Consider the following 14190-nt stretch of genomic DNA (forward strand, 5'->3'; position numbering starts at 1 on the left):
GGCATTGTTGAAACAAAATCATAACTTTGTGAGGCATTGCTGAATTTTTCTGTAAAAGATTCATGCTGAGGAAAATTTCAAATGTTGGTGTGTTTTTTATTTAAACTTGAATACAGAAAAATAAATACACTGCTCTAGTCACGTTAGAGTTTCGAATATACGTTGTTTGTATTTTCAACTCCAAAAATGCAATGCATGTGTAATATCAATTATGACGTTTTTATTGTGTCCGAAATACGATGCGATATGTCTTATGTTAATATACAAGTAGAATGAAGTTTTTTTAAGCATTTTTTTTTACTTATACAATAACATATGATATATGTGTCTGTATTTCGAGCATATTGAAAAATCTTTTGTCAGTTAAAAGGAAGGAGGGGAGGGGGGGGTCCCATTTATGATTCTTTCGGTTATGGACAAAGAACGAAAGAGTGCCCAATTGGCCATGAATGAGGGAGGACTTTTTTGTTTTTGGTCATTTGTGTAACGTAATATGTAAACCCAACCTTTTGCCAGCAAAATCCAAACCCTTTTGCAATTTTAAGCCCCCCCTTTCCTTTTCAGTTTATTGTCTCTCGAATCTCTCCCCATGTGACTTCATCTCTCTCTGTCAATTCAGTTTTTCAATTTCTTATCAAAATTCTGGTTCTTTTTCTGGACCTCAAAAGGCAAAATCCCAGATAAAGAATGAACAACCTTGAAGCTGCAGGTTGGAAAATCTGAATGATGGGCGCTTAGGCTCGTATCAAATTTTGAATTTTTGAAGGTAGGTGTTCTTTTCTCTTTGGAACCCATTTTTCTGCTGCCCGCATTCTTTCATTTCACCTCAAATTGCATGCATTCGGACTGGCGGACACACTGTTCTAGCTAACTAGCGTAATTTGTCATCTATGTTGATTGGTGGAGTCATTTTCTCTGTGTAACCCATTTTTCTGCTGCCTGCATGCTTTCTTTCTCACCTGGAGTTCTTGGCAAAACTCGAAACAAACTGAAAGAAATTAGCCATCTTTGTTTTCTTGATAAAAGACGATATTCTAAACAGCTCTAATCTACAGGGAGGGAATTTATACTTTGGTGCAAGAGGACGGACACGCTACCTAGTCAATTGGCATAACTCACGTTTGCAAGTTGTTATCTTTTTGTTGATCGATGCTTATGATGAGGGACTTCCCTTCTTGTTTTGGTGAAAATGGTGTTCAAGTTGCAGATTTTTCATCATCATCTTCTTCCTCAAGAGCCACAAAAGCTGCCCAGAACTTGGTTTCCTGCGTCTACCAGTGCAAATTAAGGGGCAGATTGTGTTTGATCACTGTGACATGGACCAAGAATCTGATGGGGCAAGGCCTTGCCATTGAAATCGACGATGCAGCCAGTCATTGCCTCTGCAGAGTTGAGATTAAGCCATGGATTTTCTCCAAGAGAAAAGGGTTGAAGAATTTGGAGGTGGACTCTACGAAAATTGACATCTTTTGGGATTTAACAAATGCCAAGTTTGGTTCAGGACCTGAACCATTGGAGAAGTTTTATCTAGCTCTTATGTTTGATCAAGAAATTGTTCTGTTTCTTGGGGATTTGAAGAGGGAGGATTTCAAAAGCCCTGCTGGGTCCAATTCCAAGTCCAAATCCAATTCCAATTCCAAATCCAAATCCACAGCCGAATTCGTTGCGAAAAGAGAGCACATTTGTGGGAAAAAAATTTATGGAGCAAAGGCACAGTTTTGTGATTTGGGCAAAACCCATGATGTGAAAATTGAGTGTGAAACTGCAGGTGGCCTCCATGAGGCATATCTTGTGATCTGCATTGACAGCAAGACTGTATTGCAGGTACATTTTCGAAATTAGGATTCAGTCAATCAATATTTTGTGCGTTACAAATAAGTTAATGGGTGCCTACCTAAGTCGTAAGTGGGGCATTGACCTAAGTTGAAAAACAAGGTATCCACTCACGAAACCAGAAATATGAAATTATTTTATTGACCTAAACATTTCGTGATGCAGGTGAAGAGGTTGAATTGGAAGTTCAGAGGCAACCACACAATTGTGGTAGATGGGATGAGAGTTGAAGTGTTTTGGGATGTGCACAATTGGCTGTTTGGGAATTCAATGGGAGATGCAGTTTTCATGTTCCAAACTTGCCTCAATGTTGCTGCAGATGAAAGCAAGAAGTTATGGACTGGTTTGCCAGTTCTGGATCCTTCTGTGTTCACTTGGTCTTCTTCCTCTGAGCAGTTGAGAGAGAACCAGTTGCAGGATTTTGGGTTCTCACTGGTTTTGCATGCTTGGAAGAATGAATAGAAGTAGAAAAGCAAGAAGTTATGTTTTCAGTTTTTGGGGTTTTACAAATACTTAGGCGCCAAAATCGAGGGTAGTAGCGTTCTAGGATTCATACAGTCAACCTCATTTAGTGGAGTAAGGTTTTGTTGTTGTTGTTGTTATTGTCGGGGTTTCACAAATACTTGAAATGAAATTTATGTTTTTGGCTTGGAAAATAACCTTATATATACACAAACTATGAGTCTTTACTCTCTTGTTTTATATCAACATAATTGAAGGATATTGAATTTCGCTTCCGTTTCTCTTTTTCTCGACTCTTCTCTTTATTTTCGTTATTGATTCTCCTTTAGCAATTTCATATCAATGGTATAAACAAAGAGAGAATGCAAGGGGAGAAAAGGTGAGTGCAGGAACTCACTTTTCTTTAAAGGTGTACGCAAATTTGATTGAATGCGAATGACAAAGTATCACCACTTTTATATCATTTATTATCATTGTTCACGCTCCATTGAAAAAGAAAAGAGAGTGCAAATACAACATGTAGCTAGAGTGGTTAAAAATTATGTGTAGATATATGCATTATTCAGTGGTTAGGACAAATTTTAGAGTTTAACTATCGAATCACGTAGTTATGCAGTTACACACATAGAAAGAGGTCAGATATATTGCCCTTTCTCCCGTCTCCACCCATGATCCCACCAAATTCTCTTTAAATCGGTCTGCGGTTGAAGAAAAAGAGTAATTGGTTTGGTTCAGTCTCTTAGTTTAATCATGAAACTTGACTTTGATGGAGAAAACTTGAATGGTTTGCGTGTTTGATGTGTTCTATGGACATTGAACAATTACGGTTTCTAGTAACATGTTATATTTGTGTTAAATTCAATATTTAAGACCATCTCTGGTCCATTTAGAGTAAAATATAGATGTATAAAAGTAATCAGTACTATTTTAGATCAAATTAAAACATTTTTTTTAGTACATCGATATTTTTACATTATAAGGAGGGAGAGTTCGGTTAAACCACATAATAGACAGCCTAATTTGGTATGCGGTTGAAGAAAAAGGGTAATTGGTTTGGTTCAGTCTCTTAGTTTAATCATGAAACTTGACTTTGATGGAGAAAACTTGAATGGTTTGAGTGTTTGATGTGTTCTATGAACATTAAACAATTAAGGTTTCTAGTAACATGCTATATTTGTGTTAAATTCAATATTTAAGACCATCTCCGGTCCATGTAGAGTAAAATATTGATTTATAAAAGTAATTAGTACTATTTTAGATCAAATTAAAACATTTTCTTTAGTACATCGATATTTTTATATTATAGGGAAGAAGAGTTTGGCTAAATCACACAATAGACAGCATAATTTGGTACCAAATTCGCCATCCACAAGATTCAAACCTAAGACCTCTAATTTTCAAGTGAAAATGAATATTACTAGACCGTAGTACTGAGTAGCAATTAAAACATATTTAATTCTGTAATATTATGAATTGAGATAGTGAAGTTGGGCTTACTTATGTTGCAATTGCTCATTTTAATTATTTTGGGCCTTATGGCATGTGATATCCTCTAAACCTTGGGCCTCTAGCTCACATATAAATTTTCAGTTCAAACTAAAAAATTTGTCTCCATGACTAAAATACTAATGGCATGTTTATTTAAATGTGTATCAAAACTATTTAGAGTTTTTTCTTCTACTCTTTTGCTATTATTTCAAGTTGGTGAGTTGTTCTGATGATCAAGATTTTTAATTCACTATTATGTTCTATATTTAAACCTTTCTATTTTCTTTGACGTAAATTAATGTAGAATATTGCTTATAATAAAAAAATTTGTAAGTGTTTAAATATAAACTGTTATTAGCATTTTAAAAATTTTAGTTTACACTCCTTATAAGTATATTTTTCTTTACATATTGGAGTGCAAATTGAGAATTTTTTAGTGTCAATAACAATTCTCGTTGCAATTACTACAATTCTTACTTCAAGAGTTTAGTTTATCTTATTCATCTTCGTTCATATCTCTTTTTTTTTATTCAAAACTTTTCACCATTCCAAAAATGTAAACATGCCATGAATCATTTTTACCTATTATGGTAGATGCATTATGACAACGAGATAAATGCTAAAGAGACTCTATAAAAAGTGATACACTTTATGGACTATTTGCCACTTCACGTTTTTGGCATATAATGTTGACACAGAAATCAACGTTAAATTGTAAAGTGACATATAGTTTATAGAGAATTTCACTTTTGAAATAATTCTTTTAATATTTTTCATGACAACAATATCTTAAATCAATTATGCATTCGTATACTTTAACATTATTCGTATGATAATGTGCAATCGACTTGACGTAAAATGATGACGTAAGAATGAATGATGTTATGGAATCTAGTAATGGTTGGAAGCAGAAAAGTAAAAGAAGAAAAGCATTTGATGCAGTGATAACGGGGCTCCGATACCGTGCTGCACAGCCCGTCATCCATGGCGAAGCGACCCTGCCCCTCCCAAAACCCTAGAGCCCCGAACCTCAACCAGCTCGACCGCGACCACCTCCTCGACACATTTCTCGAGTTCTCAGACTCGCCGCCCTTCACCATCGACCTCTCCTTCGAGCGCCTCCTCGAGTCCCGGGCCTCCGACGCCGATCAGACCAAGCTCATCGATCGCGCCCTCCAGTTGGGTTCCGTCCTCCTCGAGGCCGCCAAACGCTCCGCCAGGAAGCGGGACTCCAAGCACAACTCACTCGCCTGGGTTCTCCCTCCCGACCTCACTATCAAGGTACGCAGAATCGAAATCGAACTGAATTGAATGCGAATCCGGCGGGTTGATTGTGTAATTTGTTCGGATTTTGGGGATCGATTTGAATAGAAATGTTGATTTTCGTTTTTGGGGCATGTGAAACTGAAGATTTGATAGTTGCATTTTGGTTGATTTGTGTTTGTGGGTTGTGTTTAATTGCCTGATCACTGATATTTCTGCTGCATAATGATTTGATTCAACAATTCATATGTGATTCTTTGTGATTACTGATTAGTTTACCCCATCAAATCGAAACCGTAAGTATGATTGGCATTGGCGTGAGGCTGGTATTTTCTCATGTATTCTGTGGACATATCAATCCGTGGGTAATTTTCGGGCGAGGGGTTTGCAAATACCAAGGATTTAAGCTCAATTAGTTAGAAATGCACTACGAAATATTAGAAATGCACTATGAAAGGAGACATGTTCAAATCCCTTCCTTATGTATTTGTAATGATCATGTAAAGCATTTCAAATCCGCTATCTAATGTTTTCTAGTTCATTTCTAACTGATTTGGCCCAAGTACAGTGGCACTTGCTAAACCCTCATCCAAAACTAGTTTTAGGGTCAAACTTTTTTGCATGCCAGAAGTACTTTATTTGTCGGAATTTAGATAGGAAATACATGCATTATCTGAGTACATGTGCTGATATGCAGGTCTTTTCCATGCTTGATACACAAAGCCTATGCTATGCTGCAGCTACTTGTTCAATGTTTTATAAATGTACCATGGATCCCTCTTGTTATGCCAATATTGACTTGACAACAGTTGTCCCAAAAGTTAACAATGCGGTAGTTTCCACAATGATCCACCGAGCTGGGAAATCTCTCCAGTAAGAGTTTTCAACCCAACAAAAACTTCAATTTTAACAGTCTGCTCATGCATTTGTGTCAAGTGAAAGCTTTGATGCATCTCTGTAGTTTACAGTTCTAATCTCATACTTTATGCTTCCTTATTTTAACGCTAATTTGATGTTGCATTAGCATATGATAGTCTCATTTTCATAACATTTTCCTGTCTATGTGTCCGTCTTAATATTCAGGTCTCTTAAGCTTGGGGTAGTTCCAGGCCCAACTACACCAATTGGATCTTGCCAACCGTTAGTTTATACCATCAGGAATTCTGTAGACGTGTCCAACTTTTCATGGAATGATAAGAGATCTCGACAAGGGAAGGAGTCATCCATTCTTTCTAGATCCTGTTTAAGCCCTTTATGTGGGAACATTGATACTCCAGGGTATGCTTGAATTGTAAGACTTTGAAAATTTTGTTTTTGCTACTTACTTGTTTATCTTATACTTTCTTTTGCTTGTTGTAAGGACTCTTCTGAGGAGGTTGCACCTTTACAATATTGAAAGAATGGATACTATGTCACTCTGTGGAGCACTAATGGCTTGCCCATTTCTCATTGATTTGGAGATTGTTGGCCTGTGAGTTCAGTTCTTAACATTATGTAATCTTGTTTGTTGTATTACACTACGGGATTTTTGATTTTGTGCAATCTTCAGTCATGTTGAATTGAGGCAAACATTGCTGTCAGTGAGTGCAAACTGTCAATCAATAGAGCGTCTGTTCTTTGAATCTTCAAAATCAGGTATTGCACTTCTTCATGAGGAACCCACCTTATGTTCTCAGAATTTATTCTTACACATGTTTGACAAATCCCAGGTAGAGATGACAGTTTGAAATCACCAACTTGCGTTGATCTGGTGAACAATTGCCCTCATCTAACATCATTGGCCTTCAGAGGGTTTAAGTTGCATGATTATAAAGTTCGTATACTTCTTAAGGTATGTCTTGGGAAATTCAAGAAACATTACCCCTGAGTATCATATTATTTTGTGTTATAGTAGAATCCTAACAATATGTAGATAGAATTGCTACATGAGTTATTACGTATTGAGTAAAGGTCTGGGAGCAGTAATACATTTGACAACAATTTTTTGGTGAAATAACTGCGTTTTGTCAGACTGGAAATCTAATGTCTGGTACTTGTTCAGGGACTTAAGAAATTAAAGTATGTTGATTTTTCAACTTCCTACTCGATCACTGGATCATTTTTAAGGTCAGTTATCTTTGATAGAGGAGATTTTTTATTAAGTTTCTGTATCATAGATTTATTGAAACTTCATATTTTTCAGGAACCTTGGAAGCAGCACAGGTGGGAATCTGCTGGAAGTCTTGATTCTACGGGATTGCATGCATCTCAAAATGGTGAGCATTTTTTTTTATCAATTGTTTTTTTTTAACAAGTTGAGCACTTCGGACTGTGCCTCTACAATTGTGCCTCTCCTCTCTTTCTCTATCTGAAGCCTAAATTGTAATTTTGAAGGTGGAGGCAACTCGGTTTTTGACAGCTATTCTTGCTGGGGATTTCAAGTTCCTTAGACATCTTGTAGGTGTATAAAATATCATCATATTCTTGTTGTGTAAGCATGCATGTAAAGTTCTAGGGCTCAAAGTGGTGTTTACTTTTCCTATTGCCTCAAACAGGATATATCTAACAGAGAAGGCTTGGCGTCTGAGGATGACTGGATTCAGAGATGCCACACCTTAAGGTAATGGACTAGAGCTTTCCCATCTCTTAAACCACCACCTTACTGAAAGTGGGATTTGATCTTCGGTTCCTATTGTGTCACACAGAGATTTTAACAGTGAATTGTTTTGTCAATTTTGTTGCAGCACCATTCCCTCGAAGCGGGTGTTAGAAGAAAGGCCCAATCTCTGTCTGCTGGCTGAGTTTCCACCAGAAGGAAGGTTTGCTTACTCTTCAACTGTTGTATTTCAATGGAACTTCAGCTTTGTTGTTCTATTTTAGTTTTCTTTTTCCAAATATAGAATTAATAGGTCTTTGAAAATTGGATTATCATAGTTGTCTCTGGTTCTGAATGTGTTTGCAGTTACCCAGACATGGACCCAATGTTTGACAGTGAGCCATATAGTGATCTCAGTCTGCCTTCGGCATCACAGATGAGCAGTCCTTTATCTGATGGTTCAATGTTCGTGAGTTTTTCTGAGAGCAGTTACAATAGTGATCATGGTAGTGGCAACGAGGATGCTCGTTATGTAATTTATGATGAAAGCTCAGACGAGGTAGACTATGTGGCCGTGTAGGAGAAAACCAAGCATGGCAAGGATTGGAATCTGTGGCCGCCAAATGGATCATGTACCCCTCTCTCTCTCCCTCACCCTCTCACACACACACACACAGGCAAATTAATAAGTTGCAGAGTGATCTTTTTTGTGATTATTTTACATATTATTGCATGAGCTCATGCACTCATGCAAGACGAAAGTTCTGCAAATTAGAGTAGGCTAACATGCTCGAGGTGTGCATATCACACATAAGCATACATCTTGCAACAATGTCGGTTGTTCGTATGTTGTTTTGAACTATCTCATCTCCCAATGAAGCGTGGGATTTTAAATGATTCGTAGCGATAAATTAATCATCAGCTCTATTTATCTTGCACTTAATATTATCTTCATTGCACGACAATCTGGTATTGATTTGCATTACTGATAGTTCTTTCTTTGTGATTCCTCTAACAGAGTGCCTTTTTGTGCCTACGAAGTGTAAGATTTGAAGCCCTATACGAGATGTAGCTTTAACTATGATCGAAAAATAAGACTCGTGGACACTAGGTGTACTGCCATCACCCTCCTTGTCCATCTAACAACCTTATGTGGCCGAACCTAGGCTCGTATGGGAAGCTTCCTGGTGGACTTGTTCTTTTCTCGTCCGCGTATCTTCCAGTATACAGAGTAACATGGTCCTCGAAGTATACTGTTTCTATCATTTCTTTGATGTCAACGTATTTGTTAGCCTATCCGTTGAGCATGAGTTCGTTTTGTACGTAATTATTAAGATCTCTCAACTATTCACCAAAAGAAAAATCTCTTGAAACTGATTTTATTGTATCTGATGAATTTAGTTATCTTTCTTCATGCTCGCATTTACTGTTTACCAGAAATGTATCTCGGTCACCCGATGATCAAGAAATTCATGGTCACGCGCCCTTTGATTTGATATCAACTTTTGAAATCAAAATCATTGATGGGCGACCAAAAAAGCAGGATCGTGAGAATTTCTTATACATTGAGGGGAAATTGTGCCAAAAATTACCAATTACCCAATATTCTGGGGTGGGGACGTATTTCAAACGGCGTGTCTTGAGTTTGATTTTTGGCATTAGTGAATAACAAAATAGTGGTTAGAAAAGATTGAAATGACTTTGTAAGTCTTTTCGGTTTCAGAAAGAATAGATTATTGACGAAGCCAATAGCTATATCCTTTTTGTTTTTTTGAAGGAAAAAAAATAAGTCTGGTGTTGGGTGTATCCGCGGGAAGAATTTAGTGGGTGAAATTATCGTACCAGATAACGTAGTGTGTGTTTAGTGTGAATGTAAAGCAGATCAGAGAAGCGATGGCAAGCAGTGGCGGTGACCAACCATCGCCACCCTACAGGCCGTACCGCCACCTCAGGATCCTCCCCGGTCACGAAAGCGCCATGTCGTGCGCCAAATTCCGACGCCAGCCTTCTGGCCTCGGCGTCGCTCGACAAGACCGTTATCCTCTAGTCCGCCTCCTCCTTAACCCTCCTTCGTCGCCTCTTCGGCCACTCCGAAGGCATCTCCGACCTCGCCTGGTTATCCAACGACCGCACCCTTCACATCTGGAACGCCCGTTTCCCCGTCGGTGAGTGCGTTAAGACCCTCCGTAGCCATTCCGATTGCATCTTCTGCGCCAATTTCAACCCCATTCTCGAGTGCATAATAGAATTTTCGTGGTCTTTTGCCTACTAAAGGACAGAATCCATCCATCCGTTGAGAAAATGCAGCTTATTCACCGGTGCATTGTAGAATTTTTGTAGCTTTTGGCTACTAAATTGCATACTCACTAGCGAACTAAGCAGAGAACTGCATGTGCGAGTTAGGCTAATTTACCGTAGCATGTTCGTCCCTTTACATCCAGATTCGAATTTCATTTTTTTTTATTTTTAAATAATATCAAAGTAGTGAAAAGAAAGAACAATATTTGGTTACTCAAAGATGAGTAGGAACTCATACTCAAAACTCTTAATGTTTTAATTACATAGCTTTGTGTTTATGATCAGAATTGTTCATACGGTGAATTACACTGTAAAGATCATCTTTGCAAAAAATAAATTAAAACTACGGTTGTTTAATCAATCTATCGTAGCAAATACATAGACAGTTTGTAATGCTTTTACCAATACCGTTCATTTGTTTTTAAACAATTTGATAACTAAACAATCTTAGTTTTAATGATTTTTTACATATGCGATTTTTATAGGGTAATTTATAATATGAATGGTTCTAATTATAATTTATAATATAAATAGTTCTAATTAAAAACACAATATTTTATATATTGACAACGAAGATAAATTTTGAAAAATTTTAAATAGAAATTTCTACTCATTTTTTAGTACTAAAGTATTGTTAAAAAGGAAAAGGGAAAAAATAGAGTAACAAGCAAAGCATTATTATATAGCAAACAGATATTTTGCTTATCGTGACAATATGACAAAATGGGAACTCTATCTCTCTCCCCTCTTCTCTCCCTCCATTCTCCACCACGACCCCGTCTCGCCTCTGCACAAACCCATCTCTGCAACCCCGTCTCCGGCCCACACATCTCCGTGACTTATCCGAAGCCGACGAGATTTCGCAGCGAAAATGTCGTCGTCTTTGGCAACAATTCAATCGACCCGAAAGAGTCTCAGTTCTTGGACGAAGACGGAGTTGTGGATGACATGGATGGCTACATGAACTACCTTTCTCTTGAATACGACTCCGTTTGGGACACCAAGCCATCCTGGTGAGCCCTTCACCCTCTCCTCCCTCTTCCCTAATTTCCTGTTGCTTGTTCTAAATAAGGTTTTTTCGTATTGTTTTGGACCGGTTCGGTTCGGTTCGGTTTTTATTGTGTTCGTCTTAGCTTGGGGACACTGTTGGAATTGAATTTCAGGTTACCCAGTTAAGGGTCTGTTCCGGAATGCTAATCTAGAAAGCAGTTTTGCTCATAAGAGCATTAGTTAGAAGCACGTCACTTCTTTGGAAAAACACTACTTCCAAGTGCTTTTATACAAGTGATATCAGAAGCGCTTTTGATTATTTGAAAAACGCTTATAAATCATTTTAAAAGTACTTCCAAACAGACCCGAAAGAGAAATAACAAGGTTCTCTGGTTAATCTCAGGTGTCAGCCATGGACAATTACACTGACTGGAGTGGTAGTGATTGGTGGTAGCTGGCTGATTCTGCACTCAGGAGTAGTGACAATCTTGGCAACCTTACTAATTAGCACTTGGTGGTACATCTTTCTCTATTCTTACCCTAAGGTATGTGGGCATCACTCCCTCTATTATTTGTTTTCTTGTTTTCTCTTCTCGGTGGGCAAATACGCTACCCTAGTCAACTGGCATAACCCACGTATACATCTAAAGTCACTGTCATTTTCGTTTCCAGGCATATGCGGATATGATTGCCGAGCGGCGGAGCAAGGTGAACAATGGTGTTGAAGACACTTTTGGTTTTGGGAAGAGCCAATAATCTCTGTTCTCTCTGTCCCTCTCCATGCATTCACAATGATTGTAAAACAATCTAAATTTTAAGGAATAGAACTACGAGATGTTAAATCCAGATGAATATCGATTAACGATTTCGATTGAATTAAAGATGCGAGCTATCTTCATAACGAAGTTTCAGTTTGATTGTGCGCTGAAAAAATTCACACAAATATACATGACTAGATTTTCTATGGAGCCGGCAGTATCAGAAGCCTTTCCTCCGAAACCTGATTTCCGCTAGAGGATGCCCTCTCCTCCGATGCTAGCAGAGACTGCAAGTCGCTACCATTAGCCAAGCTGTTGAACTCCACAGCTTTTGAAGGCATGGCTGGGTAGCGTCGTTGGCAAAAGGTCATCAATCTCTTGATTGACTGCAAGTACTTCCGAGTTGTCTCGTCATTCATGATATGAGCCACACTGTTGGTGTAAATCTTCTCACGGGCAGAACGTTCGTGGATACCAACCATAGTGACACCAATTGGCCACGGGGCGTTCCCAATAGCCAGCTTGATGTACTGGTCCATTGCAGCTAGGTAATCTCGCTTCATGCAGCACCGAACCACCACCATCAACGCTATGCGAATATCATCTTGAAGGATCTGCAAATCGAATACAACAATTCAATGCTCCATATCCAAAAATCAAATGAACTAAAACTATACAATCCAAAGAGAACTACAACAATAAAAAAGCACAGGGTTTTGACATTCTACGCTCAATTGTGAGAAAAATGTACACCTAAGAGCATACCTTCGAGTTCTTTTCCTAACTTGTTATTAAGTCGATACGATTCTCACACCTAAAAGGTAGTCTTCGTTGTCTATTTCCGAGTTCTTTTCGCGCAATGTATATAAGTTGAGCACGATGCGATTGATCATTGAGCTAAATATAATCGAAACAGAATGAAAACACAGAAAGCAATAATCCATTTACCTTCTTCCTGCAGAACTTGAACAGAGGATGCAAGTAGCGGGCACATTGCTTGAATGTAGCAACCATGGACTTCCCCTTAGCAGTTCTCCTCTCCGCATCCGGCATCTCGCGCAGCTCCTGATTCCATTCATTCAACAGCTTCTTGAAGAACACCAAGATCTTATCTTCATCACACAGCTCCTCGAAATTCGTCTTCATTCGCTTCAAATCCTTATCAGCATCGACGCCGCTAGAGCACCCATCTGCGCTCAAATCGTCTTCCCGGACCCCGCCCTCACCATCTTCCACGCCACCATCAACCTCCGTCTTCTGCCGCTTGCTCACAAGCCCCGACTTCTGCCGCTTCCTCAGCTCCGCAATGTCGCGAAGGAAATCGTTCGTCTGCCCCTCCGTCATGTCGCTGTCGACCTCGAACAGACCAGCCTTCAACACGTACTTAAGCCGGTCGAGCCGGGCGTCATCATCCTCGCCGAAGAGAGTGATCGGCTGCTTGAGGAACCGGAGCCGGCGGACGACCTCCTGTTTCGGAAGGTTCATCTTGTCGATGTTCTGCTCATCGGTTAACGACTTCGACGCGGTGGCATTGGAGGATGCATTGGCGGAGGAAGAAGCTGCGGCGGAATTGGAATTCGAATTAGCGGCGGAAGAGTTGTTTGCGGAGGCGGTGTTGGACGCGGCGGCTTGACGCTGGGCTTTGGCTTCTAATTCGCGCTTCTCTTGCTCCCGAAGCTTCTGGGTTTGCTTCTGCTCGATCTCGGAGCGCTTAAAGAATCGCTTGCCGCCGGTGTCTTCTTTAAGCCTCTGCCGTTTCTTGGCGATTTCTTCCTTCAGCAGGTCCATCTAGGGTTTTGAATGGGATTTCGGATTTGGGGAAGAAGACGATGATTTGATTTTCCTGAATTAAATAGATCGAGAAAGCGATAAATACTTTTTGGTGTGGGGTAGTAAACGGAGCGCAATTTAGGTTTTCGGTTCGGGTCTAAAATAACCTAATGAGAAAATTGCATGAATGGCACTTGAACAAAATCCTTTTATGAATGAACCACCCAAATTTCACATTATTTTACAATTGGCACCCATACTTAAGGGCATTCTCGTCATTTTGTACACTGGGTCACTTGAAGTTGGATCTATTTATGAAATGTTCTTCATCTACAACCACGAGCTGGTGGTCCAGTAGTAAATAGTAGATTGTGAGGATTCCTTCAAACTAAAAACTGGAGGTCTTGGGTTCGAAACCCACTGCTAGTGTGGAAGCCAAATTTGTGGCTAGGAGGTTGAAATGCCTATGTGAGTTTTCTCAACCCCTAAAAAGGATGGATAATCGTGGCTTGCCACTAGTTGTCCCCCTTTTAAAAAAAAAAAAGTTCTTCATCTACATAGATTTTAATGTAAAACAACACCATTTTAATTTATATATATATATATATATATATATATGCCCCTTATGCAAAAGGGATCCTCATTTTTTGAAAAAAAAAAAAAATAGGGATTAGGTGTGGGGCTCACTCCACATCAAATTTCAACTATCCGAACTGTCTATTTTGTTAGTCTCGATTCATATATTATCCTTGC

The 14190-nt window shown here is 39.0% G+C and overlaps 4 protein-coding genes across 4 annotated transcripts; 3 read left to right on the forward strand and 1 right to left on the reverse strand.

The window, feature by feature from the left end:
* Positions 1 to 20: 20 nt before the first annotated feature.
* On the forward strand, positions 21 to 2576 carry LOC137741527 (uncharacterized). Its single transcript, XM_068481229.2, has 3 exons — positions 21 to 766; positions 1056 to 1824; positions 1999 to 2576. Exons 2-3 carry the CDS (start codon positions 1150 to 1152, stop codon positions 2293 to 2295), a joined length of 972 nt encoding a protein of 323 aa, XP_068337330.2. The 5' UTR covers positions 21 to 766; positions 1056 to 1149; the 3' UTR covers positions 2296 to 2576.
* Positions 2577 to 4670: 2094 nt separating this feature from the next.
* On the forward strand, positions 4671 to 9030 carry LOC137742581 (F-box protein SKIP17). The gene is made up of 13 exons (XM_068482490.2): positions 4671 to 5064; positions 5744 to 5919; positions 6130 to 6324; positions 6407 to 6517; positions 6596 to 6681; positions 6756 to 6877; positions 7088 to 7152; positions 7229 to 7301; positions 7420 to 7482; positions 7581 to 7645; positions 7770 to 7844; positions 7988 to 8253; positions 8640 to 9030. Exons 1-12 carry the CDS (start codon positions 4768 to 4770, stop codon positions 8199 to 8201), a joined length of 1542 nt encoding a protein of 513 aa, XP_068338591.2. The 5' UTR covers positions 4671 to 4767; the 3' UTR covers positions 8202 to 8253; positions 8640 to 9030.
* Positions 9031 to 10603: 1573 nt separating this feature from the next.
* On the forward strand, positions 10604 to 11790 carry LOC137742401 (spindle pole body-associated protein). The gene is made up of 3 exons (XM_068482260.2): positions 10604 to 10932; positions 11313 to 11454; positions 11582 to 11790. The coding sequence occupies exons 1-3, from the start codon at positions 10643 to 10645 to the stop codon at positions 11663 to 11665; spliced, it is 516 nt and encodes a 171-aa protein (XP_068338361.1). The 5' UTR covers positions 10604 to 10642; the 3' UTR covers positions 11666 to 11790.
* On the reverse strand, positions 11745 to 13620 carry LOC137742400 (uncharacterized). The gene is made up of 2 exons (XM_068482259.2): positions 12616 to 13620; positions 11745 to 12281 (listed from the first exon to the last, which is right to left on the reverse strand). Exons 1-2 carry the CDS (start codon positions 13453 to 13455, stop codon positions 11871 to 11873), a joined length of 1251 nt encoding a protein of 416 aa, XP_068338360.2. The 5' UTR covers positions 13456 to 13620; the 3' UTR covers positions 11745 to 11870.
* Positions 13621 to 14190: the final 570 nt, after the last annotated feature.

Source organism: Pyrus communis, chromosome 11 (assembly GCF_041283825.1).
Source record: "Pyrus communis isolate YQ-2024b chromosome 11, ASM4128382v1, whole genome shotgun sequence".
NCBI classification, from domain to species: Eukaryota; Viridiplantae; Streptophyta; class Magnoliopsida; order Rosales; family Rosaceae; genus Pyrus; species Pyrus communis.

Coding starts and splice junctions, on each gene's coding strand:
- LOC137741527 (XM_068481229.2), top strand. CDS start 1,150: ATGCTTATGATGAGGGACTTCCCTTCTTGTTTTGGTGAAAATGGTGTT. Junction 1,825..1,998: donor ACAGCAAGACTGTATTGCAG/GTACATTTTCGA, acceptor TTCGTGATGCAG/GTGAAGAGGTTGAATTGGAA.
- LOC137742581 (XM_068482490.2), top strand. CDS start 4,768: ATGGCGAAGCGACCCTGCCCCTCCCAAAACCCTAGAGCCCCGAACCTC. Junction 6,878..7,087: donor AAGTTCGTATACTTCTTAAG/GTATGTCTTGGG, acceptor GTACTTGTTCAG/GGACTTAAGAAATTAAAGTA. Junction 7,153..7,228: donor ATCACTGGATCATTTTTAAG/GTCAGTTATCTT, acceptor CATATTTTTCAG/GAACCTTGGAAGCAGCACAG.
- LOC137742401 (XM_068482260.2), top strand. CDS start 10,643: ATGGGAACTCTATCTCTCTCCCCTCTTCTCTCCCTCCATTCTCCACCA. Junction 10,933..11,312: donor TGGGACACCAAGCCATCCTG/GTGAGCCCTTCA, acceptor GGTTAATCTCAG/GTGTCAGCCATGGACAATTA. Junction 11,455..11,581: donor TTCTCTATTCTTACCCTAAG/GTATGTGGGCAT, acceptor TTTCGTTTCCAG/GCATATGCGGATATGATTGC.
- LOC137742400 (XM_068482259.2), bottom strand. CDS start 13,455: ATGGACCTGCTGAAGGAAGAAATCGCCAAGAAACGGCAGAGGCTTAAA. Junction 12,282..12,615: donor TCAAGTTCTGCAGGAAGAAG/GTAAATGGATTA, acceptor TTCGATTTGCAG/ATCCTTCAAGATGATATTCG.